This window comes from Liolophura sinensis, chromosome 1 (assembly GCF_032854445.1).
Source record: "Liolophura sinensis isolate JHLJ2023 chromosome 1, CUHK_Ljap_v2, whole genome shotgun sequence".
Lineage (NCBI taxonomy): Eukaryota > Metazoa > Mollusca > Polyplacophora > Chitonida > Chitonidae > Liolophura > Liolophura sinensis.
Window position 1 is genome coordinate 15,239,291 of NC_088295.1, and position 18,234 is coordinate 15,257,524.

General features: G+C 39.3%; 2 protein-coding genes across 2 annotated transcripts; both read left to right on the forward strand.

Moving 5' to 3' along the window:
• Positions 1-22: 22 nt before the first annotated feature.
• LOC135472185 (proliferating cell nuclear antigen-like) lies at positions 23-5,312 on the forward strand. The gene is made up of 6 exons (XM_064751567.1): positions 23-435; positions 1,058-1,155; positions 1,741-1,808; positions 3,216-3,363; positions 3,593-3,766; positions 4,233-5,312. Exons 1-6 carry the CDS (start codon positions 215-217, stop codon positions 4,313-4,315), a joined length of 792 nt encoding a protein of 263 aa, XP_064607637.1. The 5' UTR covers positions 23-214; the 3' UTR covers positions 4,316-5,312.
• A 6,595-nt stretch (positions 5,313-11,907) lies between these two features.
• LOC135461824 (hairy and enhancer of split-related protein HELT-like) lies at positions 11,908-15,237 on the forward strand. Its single transcript, XM_064739069.1, has 4 exons — positions 11,908-12,048; positions 12,348-12,449; positions 13,397-13,493; positions 14,301-15,237. Exons 1-4 carry the CDS (start codon positions 11,998-12,000, stop codon positions 14,843-14,845), a joined length of 795 nt encoding a protein of 264 aa, XP_064595139.1. The 5' UTR covers positions 11,908-11,997; the 3' UTR covers positions 14,846-15,237.
• Positions 15,238-18,234: the final 2,997 nt, after the last annotated feature.

Consider the following 18,234-nt stretch of genomic DNA (forward strand, 5'->3'; position numbering starts at 1 on the left):
TATTGTTCAAGGATTTGCCGCCATTTCAAGGTAAGTGGCGGGAAAGAGACATTTTGAGGCGAGAGAGGGAATCAAAGAGGAAGGGGACAGGACAATCTAGACCATCGGCTTCACCCAAGTCACTTTCTGCGCTTAACGCTGTCGTGTTGGTATTCGCTGTGACTTACTTTACGTTGGCGTTTCTATTTTAAGCGAAAAGGAAAGAAATTCCATCATGTTTGAAGCGAAACTCGTCCAGGGAAATTTATTGAAGAAATTGATCGATGCGATCAAAGACTTGGTTGATTCTGGCAATTGGGATGCCAGTGGAAGTGGTCTTATGTTGCAAGCCATGGACAAATCTCACGTTAGTTTAGTGTCCGTGCAGCTCAATAGTGATGGCTTCGAGACTTTCCGATGTGACAGAAATTTGACGATGGGAATCAACATAAACAGGTTGGTACATGCAGATCGCCATTCTATTCATTCATTCACTTTCGCTATAGATAGCCTACGTTTTAATTGTAAGTAGTATTAATTTATTTTTTTGCATGGTGCTACCTACACCAGTTCAGTACATATTGAACCAATCAATTTCTAAAGTTCATTTAAGTTTAACTGTAAGTCTGGTGAACAATTTCTTACATTTAGATTTGAGTGACCTTCACTTGTTCTAATTTTGTTTTGGATGAAGTCGGTGATCTACGAAGAACAATAGTAAATTAAGAAGGGAAACAGATATGGCCCTAATTTCCCAGTTTGGTAGAGAAGTGATTTAAACTTAGAAAATACACTGAAGTCTGAAATCGTATAGCTGCTAACAAAGGAAACCGTTGTTCAAGCAGTCATTTTGCCATGGCTTGCCCTGCAATGTGAAAGTTATGATAGCAGAGGTACAACTAAATTATTACCATCAGATGTTGTGATATTCAAAGTAACTAATTGAATGCCTATTTAAAAGCATCATTTTGACCTAGTAATCTTGTTTACAAAAGTCTGAAAAATCTGTTGGCTTCCTTTGTGCGCCCGTCATAATTTTCATAGTTCGCTCTAAATATTTCCATGTTTCTCCTTGCAGTATGTCTAAAATAATGAGATGTGCAGGAAATGATGATTTTGTAACACTGAAGAAAGCAGATGAATCCGACACGATTACCTTTGTTTTTGAATCTCAGAGTAAGTATTTCGGGACTTCCTGTATGATCATTGTCTCCTATTGTAACAAAGGAGGAAATACCTGAATTCTGCAGTGAAAGTTACTGCCATTCACAGTGAATGGACATCAGGGTCCAGAAGAGATTATGTGGTTTGTTTTCCTCTTCTTAAGACTCTGCCCTCTGTTTTTCCCTGGATTCACATAACTCGTTTTCATAAATTCTATTGGAAACTGCGTCCATCTAGGCACTTGACTTTCACGATAAAGTGGCAAGCAGACGAGGTGAAAGATGGAATGGAAAATAAACAACTTTAGACGATGTTCCGAGACCTACAGCTGATATTAATTGGAAATTGTAATTTATTAAACAATAAAGCAATCTGCCCGGCGTATGTTAGTTGGGAATCTGCCCAGCGCATGTTGGGAAATCGCGGAAACTGGGTTTGGATTGAAAGAGGTCCGTTTACTCGACATTTCACTGTCGTGTTTACATAAATTTTGAAGTGCGTTGGTGAGAGTATTGCCACATGTGCCCAGATCTTTTGAATATGCTAATTCTAGAGAATCAGATTGTGAATATTCCTGTTATTTGACTTCTTTTGCAGATGGTGACAAAGTTTCAGACTATGAAGTGAAATTAATGGATATAGATGCAGAGACCTTGGGAATTCCTGTAAGTGCTTCTTAAATTTGTGGAAGAGCAGCAGTTGTCTCCCTTTGCGTGACCTAGATACATGTATGTATCATTTATGCTACACTTTAGCTGGATGAGCATGACCAAAATGTATGAAATGTCCAGTTCAATTACATTTTATTAGGTTTCAGTAATTTGGTATGAATACGAAATTTAGATAGCAAAACATTTTTGGTATTATTTACATTTACCATTTCTTTCTTGTGCATATTGTATGAAAATGTTAGCAGGATATTCATGTGTGTATATGCATTAGGTAAAAACATTTAGAAAACAACTGGTCTATGTATTTGTGAAAAAACCTGTTTTTTTGTTTTAATTTATGAACAAAAATAGGGGTAAAATGTAGGGAAGTATTGCAAACACATGATACTGTGAATGCCTTTATATTCGTGCGGTACTAACATTTGCAGATTTCGCGGCAAACACATTTCCTCAAATATAAATGCCATCAAATATAAAACCCATACATTTATTAATGTAGCATGCGTTGCAGTTATAAATTCATTAACAAGCTCTACAGTTCTAATACTTTTTCAAACATGTTAATTAGACATATCTAATTAGAATATATTCTGGCTTTCTCAAATCCAGCTGAATTGATTGTCAGTTAATCTTGCTTTCATTTAAGGAGGCTTAACTCCGTCTGAGTCACGCCATATTGCAACGTTATTGTTGGTTTATTGCTGCGGTTAGGGACATACAAATGTATAATTTGTAGTGGGCGTGTGTATGTTATACAGTATAGATACGATGAGAAAGGCTGTACTTACCTTCCAGTCAAGTCATTTTTCAGACATGCCCGCTACATCACTCGGGGGTTTCTGCATTTCAAACTCCCTTTTCATAAGTATGATTTCTGAGAAGTTTACGCAGATCTGTCCACAGTTCACTCACACATAAATAAACAGTGACAAATATTTGTGCACACAGCAGGTAAGGGCCTCGTCTTAAAAGGATTAAGTCTTCAAAAGATGAAAAGCTTCGAAGGATTAACTTCCTTTGTCTGATCAGGTTACTGTACTGTAAAGAATTTGTCACATCTTACAGGTACAAACAAGTTTAAATGATAACATTGAATGCTGAAGTTGTTTTATTACTTGTCGTTTCTGTATTGAAGTTTGATTTTCGTTTATCTGTTGTCCAAAAAATTCTGTTAAGATCCACGTGAGTTGATTCCCGCGAATGTGTCTTCATACCAAGTCCGCAGAAGTTTATGCCTGTGAATAAAAAGGCATTTTCAGTATTCACAAGTATGTACAAACGGTTGGCGGGCTTACGTTTGGAACAGTTGCAGTCTGCTAGCTTCAGAATCTTGTATGCACCAGTTACACAAAACAGATAACTGTACTTTTACTTACATGTACACTTCTATCCTTTTTTCAGGATCATGAATACAACTGTGTGATAAAAATGCCAAGTGGAGAGTTGCAGCGAATCTGCAGAGACATGAGTCAACTAGGGGATTCTGTGGTCATTACATGCACGAAGGAAGGTGCAGTAAGGTTTAGTGCTTCAGGAGATATCGGCTCAGGTGAAGACTTAAGACTTATTCTTCAGAAGCAGATTTACTGCCCATTCCAGTTACAGTAATCGTTTTTATGTTCATTTTCATGTGCTATATAAGGTAAACATAGGTAAGTTACTAGTTAAACCTTGAAGTCATTTAGCCTGTCATACACTCGGCAAGGATAACGGGTGATCTGGAATACTAATCTGATGAAAGAAACTATTTTTGATGAAAACTTTCATTGGTGGTTTAGGTAATGTCAAGTTGGCCCAGACTTCAAGTGCTGACAAGGAAGAAGACAATGTGACAGTGGAACTCAACCAGGCCTGCTCATTGACATTTGCTCTTCAGTACCTCAACCATTTTGCAAAGGCTACTCCCCTCTCCCCTCAAGTTACTCTTAGTTTGTCAGAAGATATGCCATTAGGTGAGATTTTGTTTTACATACTTTTGTGTCTTCTGGCTGTGTCAAGTAACTTGATAAAAGTTGCACAAATACAGTGTCCTGGGAAAAGATTTTCAAAGTAGGAAATTTGTGCATGGTTGAAGATCCGACAGCTTTATGAAATAATTCTGTGAAGCTTTCAGTGCAGCTGGTAAAGTGATGTAAGGTATTGCAGTTTCTCATGAAGAAAGTTTGTTCTCCACATTTTGCTTAATGCAAGGCATTGTAAGGCGTTGGCTGTTGTAGTTCATTTCAGTGAGTTACTTCCCTTGAAAGGTTCATTGTACAAAGGTAATGGCAACTAAGCTGACTACCATGGCTTCATCGGCTAAACTAGTGCTGTCATGATAGTTATATTTCACTTAGCCTGCAGACCTGTAAAGCATTTTAGGTGTGAATTTGTTTCTCCATTGATTATTCCATTTAATGGGTTTTGTTTTATTTTCAGTGTGTGAGTACAAGATTGGAGATCTGGGGCATATTCGTTATTACCTCGCACCCAAGATAGAGGATGATGAGCAGACAAATTAATGCCGAGGATTGAACATTCTGGACATTTTATGCCTGCAAGCTGTCCTTTAAAGGACAATTCATGAACTCAGATCATCTGAACATATTCCATCATGTATAAAGTAGCATAGTAATAAGAACTTCCCTGTCCATGCAAGTGCTTTAGGTTAGGTACATGAAATGCTCCCATCTGTTTATACATTCAGTCTACAATATCACCCCTATAAAATCCTCATTTGTCACAAGAAACTTGTACCTACACCAGTTAAGCAAATTTTGGAGAACTCCAACAAGATTGTGTTGAATGCAGCTATTGTGTAATTAACTGTTAAGGATAAATAAATTTTTTGTATTTAAATCTGTTATTTTTACGCAAAGTAATGCATAAACTATTAACTGTCACTATGCGCTGTTATTAATATACATGTATCTGGCGCCAGAAATCCACTAACTACTATGCTACGTAATTCCGAAGTTACTCTAGTACAGCTTGTGATTTTGCAAGTCAGGTGAGGTCAGGTCAGGTGGTATATTTCCCTTTTTCCAGCAACGTGGAGAAAGTCGTGGGTTTAAGTATTTCAGCGTATGGCATTAAACAGCAGTCCGTTAAATTCGTAAAGCAATGGTTATTGGTGAATGTTCAGATTCAAAAGAACTTTCAAAGAGTTATTAAAAAACAAATATAAATTAATTCACTGAAATAGTGCTTCATCTTGGTAGCATATTTGCCAAGTGGCCTAGAGCGTCGGTTGTCTGTATAAATAAGGTGATTTCTCATCACATTGCAACTGTTGCGTCGTACCTCGAGCGTTGGGCATTCAATAACCGGGAAAGCAATGCTAAGATATTACTGTTAAGGTGTAGTATATGCATGTATTGTTTCAGTTTCACATACGTGTAGATTACGGTAAGAACAGGGGATGTTTTGTAGTTGATGAATGTGTGTGTGTACGCACACGTACTGACTCGGAGTCATGTCTGAGAAATTAATTAAAACAATGCCCCAAGCGTACGTACATACACACCTTCAGGATTTGGGTCTGTAGAAGCAACGTAAAGTTCAATGTTAAAGGTGGTATCTCCAGTACTGGACGCAGCTCAGCGGAGGGTTTTCATCTGAAGCATGCAAAGACTAGGGGTATGTTCCATCGTTTATTTGCAGTGTGCGTGTCACTAACAACCGTAAATAGCGAAATAAATCACCTTAGTACATCATGTATGTAGCTGAAGGTTTACATGCATGTAGAACACAATGACCTGAGAGAGAGGTTCCATCACTGATGCTCATTGTGCATATGAATTCCCATGAATTACAAAATTCACGACTTCAGTACAATAGTACTGAGATGAAGTTACGTTTTTGGGTGTCTCCCATGCCCGGAGGGCAACCGAATTGGTGATTACAGTGTTGGGCGTCAACACTCATTTCTCTATTTCGGCTGTTGTACTGGTATCCAGATTATCAATATTTTGCCAATATATACTGTACGAAGGCAAAGAATGCACTAAAATGAAGTATGTCTAAACAAAGACCATTTAAAATCTGTCCTGGAAAAAATTTAGAATTTTCCAACCAAGTAAAGTGGTTTTAAAACATCAGATTCTGCGATAGTGTGTTGTAAACAAGTCAGTGGCGTCACATTTTTTGCTTGTAATATGTCGTTTCCAGTTCTATTCGACGAATGTTTTCCTACATACTACATGTATGTTTCTGCATTTTTAATGATGTAATGTTGCAGTCTATTCACCAACTTTTTCGCTGTCAGAAGAAAGTTATTACATACATGCTGCCGATCTTGCCGAGAAAAGCCAGTGGTGGTTTCAACTGTTCACAAAAAATTCCTGAACTATTTCCATTATGATTATTGAGACTCTCACATGGATCATAATTGGGACTCGCAAATGCATATACCTAATGGGTTTCATATTTATAGGTTTATGCGTGTATTAATTTACATAGTAAACTTAATGTGCATAACTCATTCCCCGTCTTCGCGATCGCAATTCACAGAAGGTTATCAATATTTTGCCCAAAATAACATCATCACTGGGACAAACATGACTTTTTGTCCTCTACAAGTCTGTTCTTGCATTAATTTGCATATTGACCGGCGTCATTTGCATAACCACCAGCATTTTTGTCACCGCTATCTATAACTGAACCTATTGTGGAGCTATGCTGAGATGAGACCTTTGGTCTTCTGAAATCTATACTCTTAAATATATTAATTTTCATGTTAATTAACTTAATTTTGCACAACCCCTTTAGGACGACGTAAAACCCCAAGGATACATGCATGTGTGAACTTTCATACACAACCGGTTATCTCCTGGCCTGGGAAATTTAGCTTAATTTGCGTAAGTGTTGTGACCCACATGGTTATCCCTGGACAGAAAATTCATGAGGCTTAGCCGAGATGATCATCTCCAGCTGCGCTAAGCCATCATTCATTCATCCACCCGTCAAAAGCCGCGCATGAAGTGTCGGGCCTGAGTAGTGTTGCGGTTCAACATCTTTATTTTTTCGATTTTGCTGAGAAAAGCCATCCGTGCTCCCAAAACGAGTTGTAGGGCTCATTTGCATGTCCATTTATGAAATGCAACAGTTAATTCAACATTGGCTGAACCGTGAAAGCCGACTATCATACAGTTCACGACGTACAATGCGGTCGGTGTGAGTTCAAGTCCAGCTCCTGCTGGCTTGGCCGGCAGTAATTCGGAAGGCCTCCCAGCAACCGGTCCCCACCTCCCACCATCACCACCCCCATAATGCTGACCGCCGTCTTATAAGTGAAATATTCCAGAGTTCGACGTAGGACACCAATCAAATAAATAAATATAAAGAATGAACTTTTCTGTAGGTGTGCATGAAAGACTAGCGTGGAGAGTACAAACGGAAATGACGATAGTAGTAGACAGATTGTAAAACGTATTGCATATGGTCTAACGTTCGTTATTTTAGATTGTCTTCATCCAATATAGCGTGCATATATGTATATAAAGCCCGAAAACGACCTGCGAAAGGCTAGCGCTTTACCCATGGAACTCCGGTTTTCTCCATGTACCATAAAACCGCCATGAATCCAAGAACATGATGTTATAAACGTCATATATTTGAGTGGCGTTGGTTTTTCCATGTTTTCCTTATATAACTGCAGGTCTACATGATGGCGGCCAGGTTTAGGTATGCCATTACGCGCATGTGTAGGGAGCATTTAGAGTTCTATTTCTTAAATTTAATTTTAGTTTAATGGTGTCCACACTGCTTGCGAGTTCTATATGTACATCGCACCTGCCCAGTGTACTGTTGAGGACCCAGGGAAGTATACAGCAGTGTTCGTACGTTGACATACAAATGATACATTGACAATCGCCTATCATGCAGACACTCAGTATATCCCTACATAAATATTTGTAATTCTTCAAAGCTGTAGTAGTTTAATCATCTCTAAGTATGTCCTTCTCCATTTGACCTGGATGGTCTAACAATTCGTGTATATGATCATGGTAAATTGGAATCGGCCCAATACAGCCTCCGTCGCTGCAAACTCCTTAACAGGTAACATGGTCATCTACTTTTCCCCTTCATCCCGATGCAGCTCATGCTGGCTTTCTCTCCGCTCTTATGTTGGAAGGTCTGCCAGCAACCTGCGGATGGTTGCGGGCTCTGCTTGATTTTCTCTCGCCATAATGTGCTGGCCTCCATCGTAATAAGTGAAATATTCTTGATTACGGCGTAAAACACTTACCAAATAAATCTTTCCCGTTCTAAGGAATTCCGGTGTAAGTCACATATACAATGATTTCACATCAGAATCGCATTGATCCCTCATTTGATTGGTCAGCTCCGGACCCCAACAGACAGCTTAATTACCCAATGCCCTATGTTTTCATTCTCTCGTTAGAAAACTCAAATAAAGTTTTTATGACTGTGGCCGACAAATATAAAAAAACGTGACTAGTTTTGCGGTTTGAAGGGTTTGGGAGCCCTTACAAAGAACGTAAGATGGCCACCAAAACGGTACAGTCCTCACGATTCGACGATTTGGCGCGAAGTTGGACATAAGGGTCAGAAATGCATGATGCATGTCTCCTAATATATGTAGGCCGCTGCGTGAGGAATGATCACCGCATGACAAGAGCTGAACCTGATTTAATCTAACATCTGCGGGCGCCTCGGCAAAACGCGCGAACTCCAGCAGAAACAGACACGTGATTGCCAGACGACCGGCACGTGTACACCGTGCGTTTCTGATGTTCTGATTGCGTGTCGAATGGCCTTAGCTTGTAGAATAGATAACTTCGTGTTACATGCAGAAGCTATATCTGGCTCTAAACTATTATATAGTTGCATCGGGCATATTGCTACAAAGACGCAAATATAAGTGTATGCTGTAAAGGTGTAAATTTATATGGTTGTACCGACTTGAGGGCTGTAAGCTTACACGAATAATGAAAGACTCCTTTGTCATAAGCCATTTTATTATGAAGGGCCCAGTTTCATTTTACGTATATGGAGGTCTGTTCTACTTAAGTCATGGTGCTAGGTAACGTATACGTTGCTCCTTAAGCATTTACATGAACAGTAAGACCCTGGAGTAAACAAGCAGAGACCGATTTTCACCGTGCATATTGAACCCCTAAAGCTATGAAGGACAAGATTCAAACAGTTTTCCTGCCAACAGCAAATTTAAAGTGGAGCCTGGAAGCAGTATGTGCAGTAAGGCATGCCTTTGTTCTCGGGTGAAATGCAAGAGCCATTCCTACAACTGGTTAAGGACAGCCATGGTTGTGTGCTAGCTCACGTGCACGGCCTGTCGCATAGCACCCGTCCCCATACTGGCACGTGCAATGGCCACGCCCACTTGGATCTTTACAGACAACGTGCAATGCATGGAACAAAATGTTGATTAATTGCCGCATGTCGGTGCACATCAGCCGTATGAGTATACATAGCACATGGTTATGTTCTCAGAGTCGTTCAACAAACTCCTGAAACAGTGCTCCGAAGATAAGCTTGAAGTATGTAACTCGTAAAGCCTAAAAGCGCTTCCTCAGCCGATAATTGCAAGATTCCCTTCCAAAACAACCTAAAAATCTGTAGGATTATGAGAGACATAATTATTATAAATAATAAATAAAGCCGGTAAGATGTAAAAGAGAAGCGGTCATGACTTTCCAGTGATGCAGGGGGTGCGCACGATATTTTAGGCGTGTCATTTGCGTAGTCTTATATGAATAATCTGACACAAAATGTCAGTTATGTATTAAACATGGATGCTTATACATCATATCATAAAGAGAAACTTGATACAGCTATGACACTGTGAAACAGATTGCCAGAGGACCTGAAATATTTGCCATTGAAAATGTTATACATATTGTTGAGTTTAAAAAAAAAACTTAAGAGTGAAAGCGTTTGATAGAATAAGTCTGACACAACTAGTTTTTTTAATCAATACCTTATGAGCGTGATTTTCACATTTTACACAGGATGTATATAGCAAATACTACATGGCGAAATATGTATATTCTATATATGTTGTTTGTTTTAGAAACTGCATTGACCATAGAAATTACTCCCTGAAATGTTCACATAATACTATATAGACACCCACCTGAAGAAAAATATATATTTGCTGTCAATAAGGACAATAATTATACATGTTTTATTCAGTTTTGCAATTAGGGCTACATGTACATCAGAATGAAAGAAAAATGGCCTTGTCAGCATGGAAATCAAATACCAACGGCCAGCAGGATACAACTTATTTGGTAATGTTGAAATTGTCTTCGAGCAGTAGGACTCAACTGTAGGCCAAGGTTTACATTCTATACAGTGTGGGATTTATGGGTTATACATGGTAGTTTCTCATGCTGGCTACCTCTCCGGCTGATGTGGGAAGGTCAGCCTGCAGCCTGCGGATGATCGTGGGTTTCCCCCAGGCTCTGCCCGGTTTCCTCTCACCATAATGCTGGCCGCCGTCGTATAAGTGAAACATTTTTGAGTACGGCGTTAAAACACCAATCAAACAAATAAATAAATACATGGTAGTTTTATTTTTTGTTAGGGTCCAATGATGCCAAAACATTTCAGAACCAAAAGAGTGAATACACGACGAATTATGTATTTATGCAGTTAATTTCCTTAAAGAGGAGACTGAAAATAATAATTCTTAGACTGACATTGTAGTTGGTTGTTCTGTGTATAATTGTGATATCTACAGTAGCTTCAAAGTGTGAACTATATGCTAGTGTACATGGCTAGCGATGCAGCATGAAGTGATATGTAACACATGCGTGTGGCAGTTATCATTTTTTGTTCAGATATAATGTATTTGACAAACCTGTTGCCGTATTTTAATGTTAGCGCTGACGGTTGATTGCACTGTTTTGCAAATCGATTCAAATTCCACTGAGTATATGACCATACAATACGAAGTGTGAAAGCGATATCCATTCTGTGAGAAGTGTATGCTCGCAGTTGACAAATGTCCAGTGCGTGAGCGGGTATCGATTGTAGCGTCATCTGTTGAATGAATGTTTGTGGGTGTTTAGTGCATGCAAGCCTTTCTCGGTAGATGTAAATCAATATAACACTTGTTTTTGCTGTTTGGTTGAGATTAGTATTTCTCTCTCTCTCTCTCTCTTGAAGCGTACTTATCTAAGCTAAGTGCATTTTATATCTCTATAACATACTTTGTCATGAAAGTTAAGAACGTACTTAATTAAGTGCGCTCCGTGAAACTGGCCCCTGACTATATATTCAGTATATAATATCGGTTTGATTAAACCTTACGTACACAGCTTAAATCATAATTGATGACGGTTGTGTTTTTCCTACCCCTTACGAAACTTGGCCTAGTGGCTGTTGTAAAGATGGTGTTAAGTATACGGTGTCATGTCTTGATGCATAATATTGACTTAATATATAGCCAGACCTATATACCAGTGAAATCTCATTTACAAATTTAAACTGTCACATCGACAAACTTTTCGTGGTTGGGTTCATAATAGACAGTGTATATGGTTTCTATCTTGTTTAGAAGTCTGTGAGGCTTAGGGACGAAGTGAAAAAGTTTCCCAAAATGCACCTGTGATTCAAAAACTTGTGTCAGTCCTGTTGCCGATGCGATTCCACGTTCGAAGCTTTTAAGTTAGCCCGCATGTGTATAGGTCTACCCAGAGCATAAGTTAGCATTTTGCTTCGTTGTATTGACAGCTGGTAAAAAATAATTCTTCAAAGCGCCCGTCTTACTCCAAAAGCGGACAAGTCTGGAACGAACGTCAGCTTGGTGGAAATTCACTTTCGGTGATGATTACACGCTGATTCTGGTATCCCACGCGATCGTCAACGCTGGGTCACGTGTGCAACGCCAGGCAAAGCAACCAGCGCACCTGCAGTCACGTGCCTGAAAATGAAGAGTGGCAGCACACGAAAGTAACTTAATCGTCTGCAACCACTGGCTCGAGGAAAAATCGTTGAGCACGTGACTATGTATTCTTTCTGGAGTGTCAAGTCACGAGACTAATAGTTTGTAGTCTGGTGGAAGAGACCCGATGTCGAGTCACAGCGATGCTGGCTGCAGAGCAGTATTTCATAAGGGCGACAGATCATCGGTAGGCCTCGATCACAGCCGGATTGGTGACTTCAACAGACCACTTCTAATTTCAACAAAAGTTCTTCTGTTTGCCTGTGAAACATGTTTTCTTCAAACGACCACAGAAAGGACAAAATGATGCGCACCTTAACTGTATGTATAGTTTAACTTCGTTCCATAGAATGGTTAAAGCTTATATTCAAGTCACTACCTGTGTTAAGCCTATTTAATATCAGCCTCCTGAGGTTGCATTAAGTTTGTTCAACTTTTCCGCAATTCCCACTTTTAGGGCAGACCTAAATAGTAATAACTATAATAATTAATAAGCCATAAGATTGTCACAGTACTTTTTTTCAATAATCATATATTAATTGAAATAAATCATTGCACTGACATTCTGCATAATTCATATATAACAAACTGTAATTAGATTTGTGTTCTGTTGCATGAAGGAGCACGCATCCCACAAGGTCATAGAGAAACGACGACGAGATCGGATCAACAATTGTCTGTTAGAGTTAAGTCAGACAGTTCCCTTGGCATTCGCTAAACAGGTAGGCTAATTTTGTTATATCATCGGCAGCTAGTGCCAGTCATCATGTCATTCGCTAGAATTACTCACTACATAATCAGGCTCAGCCTGTCTATGTTTTATCAGTTACAGGAATTATATCATCGATTACATTGCCATCAGTTGCAATCACGGTATCATCACTTACAGTCACTTTATCATCAGCTACAGTCAGTCAATGTACTACCAACTGTGTGTCCTGATCATACTGTGTGCCATATCATATACCTTACAAAAAATGCAACAAAGGCACCACCCAACCACTGTATCATGGTTAATAACCAGCTACAACCAGTCATTGTATCACTGAATACAACCAGTCACTATTTCACCGGATACAACCAATCACTGTATCACCGGATACAACCAGGCAACCAGTCAGTCGTCTCTATGCTGTGCGTCATTAATTATTTTGTATCATAGGCAAGATTCAGTCAATGTATCATCAGCCGCAGCCAGTCACTGTATCATCGCCTACAGTCAATGATTGTATCATCGGCGTTAGGCAGTCACGGTGGTACTACCAGCTGTGCAGTCACGGCAAATCGATGTATCACCAGCTACAACCAGTTACTATATCATCAGCTACAACCAGTCAGTCTCAGAACCCGTGCTGATTTAAGTCAATGGCGTGATCAGAGAGTCTCCAGCTCATCCTGGCGTCCTCTCGGATCTTACGTGGGACAGTCCTACAGTCGTAGGTTTCATCCGAAATTTTGCCGATTTTCCTCTCGTCATTATGCTGGCCGCCGTCGTGGGAATGAAATATACTTGAGTGCGGCGTAAAACACCAAAAACACCATAAATAAATAAATACTAAACGTAATAAATAAATAAATACTAAACATAATAAAGAAATAAATAATAAACCATCTCCTCACAAGAGCTGGGGATATGCATAATAGACGAAGTTCTTTTTGTGTTGTACAGAATACGAGCAAACTGGAAAAAGCAGAAATTCTGGAAATGACTGTGAATTATCTACGAACTATTCAAACAACTGAAGTAGGGCTTCGTTTTGACAAAGGTGAGTGTGTGACCATTTACCAACTATCACTCTGTCGCCGCAGCTCTGGTTTTTCTTTCTATGTTGTGCATCTTAATTATATTCTATTATACGACTTAAACTGCCAGGCCTTGTCAGGTAGAAGTTGAAGAAATGAAGACTGCAATAACCATGCTGTATCAAATATTGTGGAAATTACAGAAAATGCCTCCTGGATACATTAAGTTAATTTCCATTTAGCGTCATGGTTTACATTTTCATCATAAATGATAAAAGCGCATTCCAGTGTACCCCAACGCTAGCATCGCTCTATCCAGAAATTGGATGTCGACCTTATATCATCTAAATTTACTAGTTTTGTTCTGCTAAGGTTGATAGGTAGTCATATGTCCCCATAAGGACATTGTCTCTCCTCTTTGGTTGCTCATTAGAAAGCTACTTTTACCTGCCGATTTAAATTAGCTGATTTAAACAGGCTCACTTACGTTGGTTTTGCGTTGAACGGACGTTGCGGATAAAATTTCGGGAAGACCGGTTCTTGCACTTACAACATATATGATACATAGCGACACCATGCATTGCCTTCCAGCTGCAAAAGCACAGACGGAAGACAGCTCGATGGTTGTTCATATATGCCTACTGCATTAAAATTACTGTCATGCTGCCTGATGCAATTGCCATAATATACAAATTATACTAATGATATACCTGTAAGTTCTGTGACCGAGGAATGGTGGGGAAAGTATATACTCACTGAGGTGTTACATGAGCTTTCCAGGATAACCTGTGATATACGTGTGTATTAATTGGAATCATTTGTTGCAACAGGTGACTGGTACAGCCCTGATATTTGGAGCGACTTCATGCAGCATTATCAGTGCGGATATAGTGAGTGTATGAGAGAAGTGGCTCGCTTTATGACTGATGTGGAGGGTGTCAATGCTAACGACAGTCGATTTACGAGGCTTCTGACTTATCTACAAACTCGCTTTAGGCCCGATTTCTCAGTCAGCGGTGGCCTCTCTTTCACGCACATGCTGCATAGAATGACGTCAGTGGGAAATTTGCTCACGGCCGGCGCAGCTCAAGATGGCATACCTTCTCCATCAAGAGATGTGATTGGATCAAACAGATGTTCTGCACGCCTATTGCCGTACGCCTTGCCAAACTGCATTCAGTTTCCCATAGGTTTATCCGCTTCACGCTCCCAGAGTTCAACAGGAGGGACAGGATTAGAACATGACATAAGCAGTTTTTCCCTTTCTAATGACGTCATCGTTTTTGACCAGAATGGCTGGCCGCGATCTGAACCCGTACGTGGCCAAGGCAACGGGCCAATCAAACGTGTCAAATACCAACACAGACAGAAATAACATCTATTTACATGAATATATATATACCTCTGTATAAAATAAGCATGTCATTCAGATGGCATGATTACATTTCATATATTGCAGTGATTGATAATTGAAGATGTAGTGTACATATAAATACAGTTCTGCTCAATTAGCTTGTTTGCGTGGATAAATCTTTTTATACACCCATGATTTCTGAGGGCCACTAATTTATGGAAACCAAATTCCACCACTCGTTCATTCATTTATTTATTCTGCTATTGTCGCTTTTGCGAATCACGAAATGACAACAGTTCGTATGTACTAAGACAAAGTGAATGAAAAGTGTAAAGCAAAACTGTGCTCTCACGTCCATATGAATGAAAGGATGACTGACTGAATGAATGGTTCTAGTTATATATACACGCCCAAGTCCGGCATTAAATCATGACATGGTATTAATAGAATACGTTATGTATCGAACTTTCCTTGATTTCTCTTCACGAAACTGCAACGATAACACCTATAATTAGCTTACAATTTCAAAAACAGATATGTCCGGGTATCATGAGAACAAACTGAAAGTGATAATTATGCATTGTACTGTCAGCGAGTCTGTCATGGTCAAATATCATCCGGAAATCCTTGAGTGACTTTGTGTTCTTTGGTCTCAATAGAATTCAACCCATTCGTTTACGACATTTGAGTGCATGAGGTGCAGAGCAATTACATTTTGAAGTCCAAAGGAAAACTTTATACATCGTCACGGTTTTATCTTGTGCTGTACGATTTAAATAAGGTTGAATCTTTGGATATCTTAAATTATATATATATGTCCCATTTTTAGACAGTGGGGAAAATAGGTTTTGTCAATTCTTCGACGGTATAATCTTTCTTCGAAATCGAAAGTTGGAAACAGCAAAGGCGGATCCAAAACTTCCCAAGACAAAAGCAAAAGCGAAGCTTAATTGCCAGTTTGAAACTGAAATCCCATACCCATCTGTGTTTTCAAATGAAGTGGGCCATGTCGTACTTTTTTGTCTCGTTCTTCCCATGTAAAAGGTCTCTGACCTTTTTACAACGCATCAGCGTGGTAAGAATTCAAGTCTTATATTTGTACATGGTTCACATTAGCCGAAATGCAGCGCAGTTATGCGATTATTTACTGATAGCATAATGGAGTTAATCTATTAGATTCCAGTTTCCATTATAACAGATATATAGCTGCGGCTTTGTGTAGGGAAGTTTGTCAGTGTCTACGGCGAAGTGCGGTTTTAGGCTCTGTCAGGTTGCATCCATGCAAATGTACACGTTACTGAAGTATGCGGTTAACTTAGTTCACCCTTCATACTTGAACACCATGAACAGATTCTATATAGTCATTTTTAGAACCTTATGTAAAAATGTAACACCTCAATAATACACAGGTTTTATCCCCATGCAGATTTGTCTCAAAATAATGACTGTTAATTTTCCTAATTTATCTTCAGTCATTTAAAATAAGCGTTGAAGTTAAAACTGGCTTTGCGGATTGACCCATAAGGCTGAACGGTATATAATGAGCTTTAGTGTACTAGACAGTATTAGGTCACCGGTTCGATTCCTGCTTTCCCTTGGTGGCCTTTGGCTTTCAGTCCGGAGGACCTGCCATTGCTTTGTCAGGTATTTTAAACTTATAACCGCTCTCACAATTAAAATTCTCTTGATTGCGGCGCAAAACTGAATAAGTATGTAGATCACACCCAAAAGTATTGCATGCACGTGAGGATCTTGGGTATAGCATTCATTTGGCGGTGAGAATCCCTGACTGTCATTTTATACCTCTTTATTTATTTACTTATTTATTTATTTGATACTTATTTTAAAGCCATAGTGGTGTTGCACGCCGTATTCAAGAATATTTCACTTGTTCGACGACGACGATCGTTATTGTAGGGAAAACTGGACAGAGCCCGGATGAACCTTTACGTACGATGGCAGTCAATGTGACAAGTGAAGGAAACTGGAATGTCCGTGATACGCCACCTGGCAAGCAAATGACGAACATTCCCACGTATAAGGACATGCCCTCCATAATGGTGGAAGAGAAATGGGCTTCAACGAACAAGTGCGCAAATAACCACGCAAGAGTCGTGAACATCATTATCACTATAAGGTCCCGCGAAGAGCCAAGAGTAGGGGAATCTACATGAATATTAGCTGTTTATTGGAAGCAGGTCGGTTGTGTATGTGTAGCCTAAATGTATACACGTATGGTCTTCTGCATACACAAGTTTATCCCATAAATGTTCATTTTTCCGGGTAATAAAGGCATGACATACCGTTTTGATATGCCCCACGTGTGATATAAATTACAACATTTTGATTGTTCCGTGTATCTTTTCATTCATCAACTCGACCAATCAAATGTTACAACTCGGCTGTACAGAGACTACTTTTTTTTTTACAACATTTTGTTGTCTGCAGATGTCCACATGGGCGACTTTCGACCAGGAGATATTGCAAAAATTGACAAAAAAGGACACGCCAGATTTATAGAATAAATAGGATATGTAATTCGTGACCCTCGATATCAAATGTATTAAACTCGAGTAGTAGCTTTCATTTGTTCCGAGCCTCCGGCGAGGAACAAATGAAAATTACTATTCTCGTTTACTAAATTTGATTCTTCGGGTCACCCATTACATATCCTCTATATACCATCAGCTGAATTATGACCTTTGTAATAATGTCTGTTACACAGAAGGTCGTTAACATTAAATGACGTCTAGATCACCCGATATACGTGTTGGAATGGAAAAACACAATTTTTGTTCCCAAGCACATGTTTCCATTCCTATTTAATTTTTAGGTTTGGACATGTCGCCACAGTTTTTAAGGGCGCTCAACTCATTTCATATTGGTGACGTTTTCAATTCAGAGCGGTTATCTCCCATGTATGCGTGCATGTAGTCATTCCACGCCGCATTCTTGTAACCATTCAACTCTTGCTCTTGCATTTGCCGATGTATTTGCCAATACTGGGGAAAAAGACAACGTGTAAGAGGTCCTTACACCATTTTCATACAATTACGAAGACAAATGTTTACAAATCGAACTACTTCCGTTATTGACACCTTGCTTGTGCATTGGTGCGGCATCAAAAGAACGAAAGGCTAAAAACTTATCTCATGAGGAATACATCGCTTATTAACGCAGATTATTTGACAAATGTTTACGGGCCCTGATTCGAACAACATTTGTTTCTGACTCCTTGTTTGTGCACGGGTGCAGCAGAAAAGGAATAACACGCAGCGTAAAAACAAATAACCGCAAATTATCGCAAAATAACCTCATGTAAGCCTATTTAACTTTTATATTTATTATCTATACCAAACTTTCTGATTTAACTGTCCATCTCAGTCACAGATAGATTCAAACTCCTAATG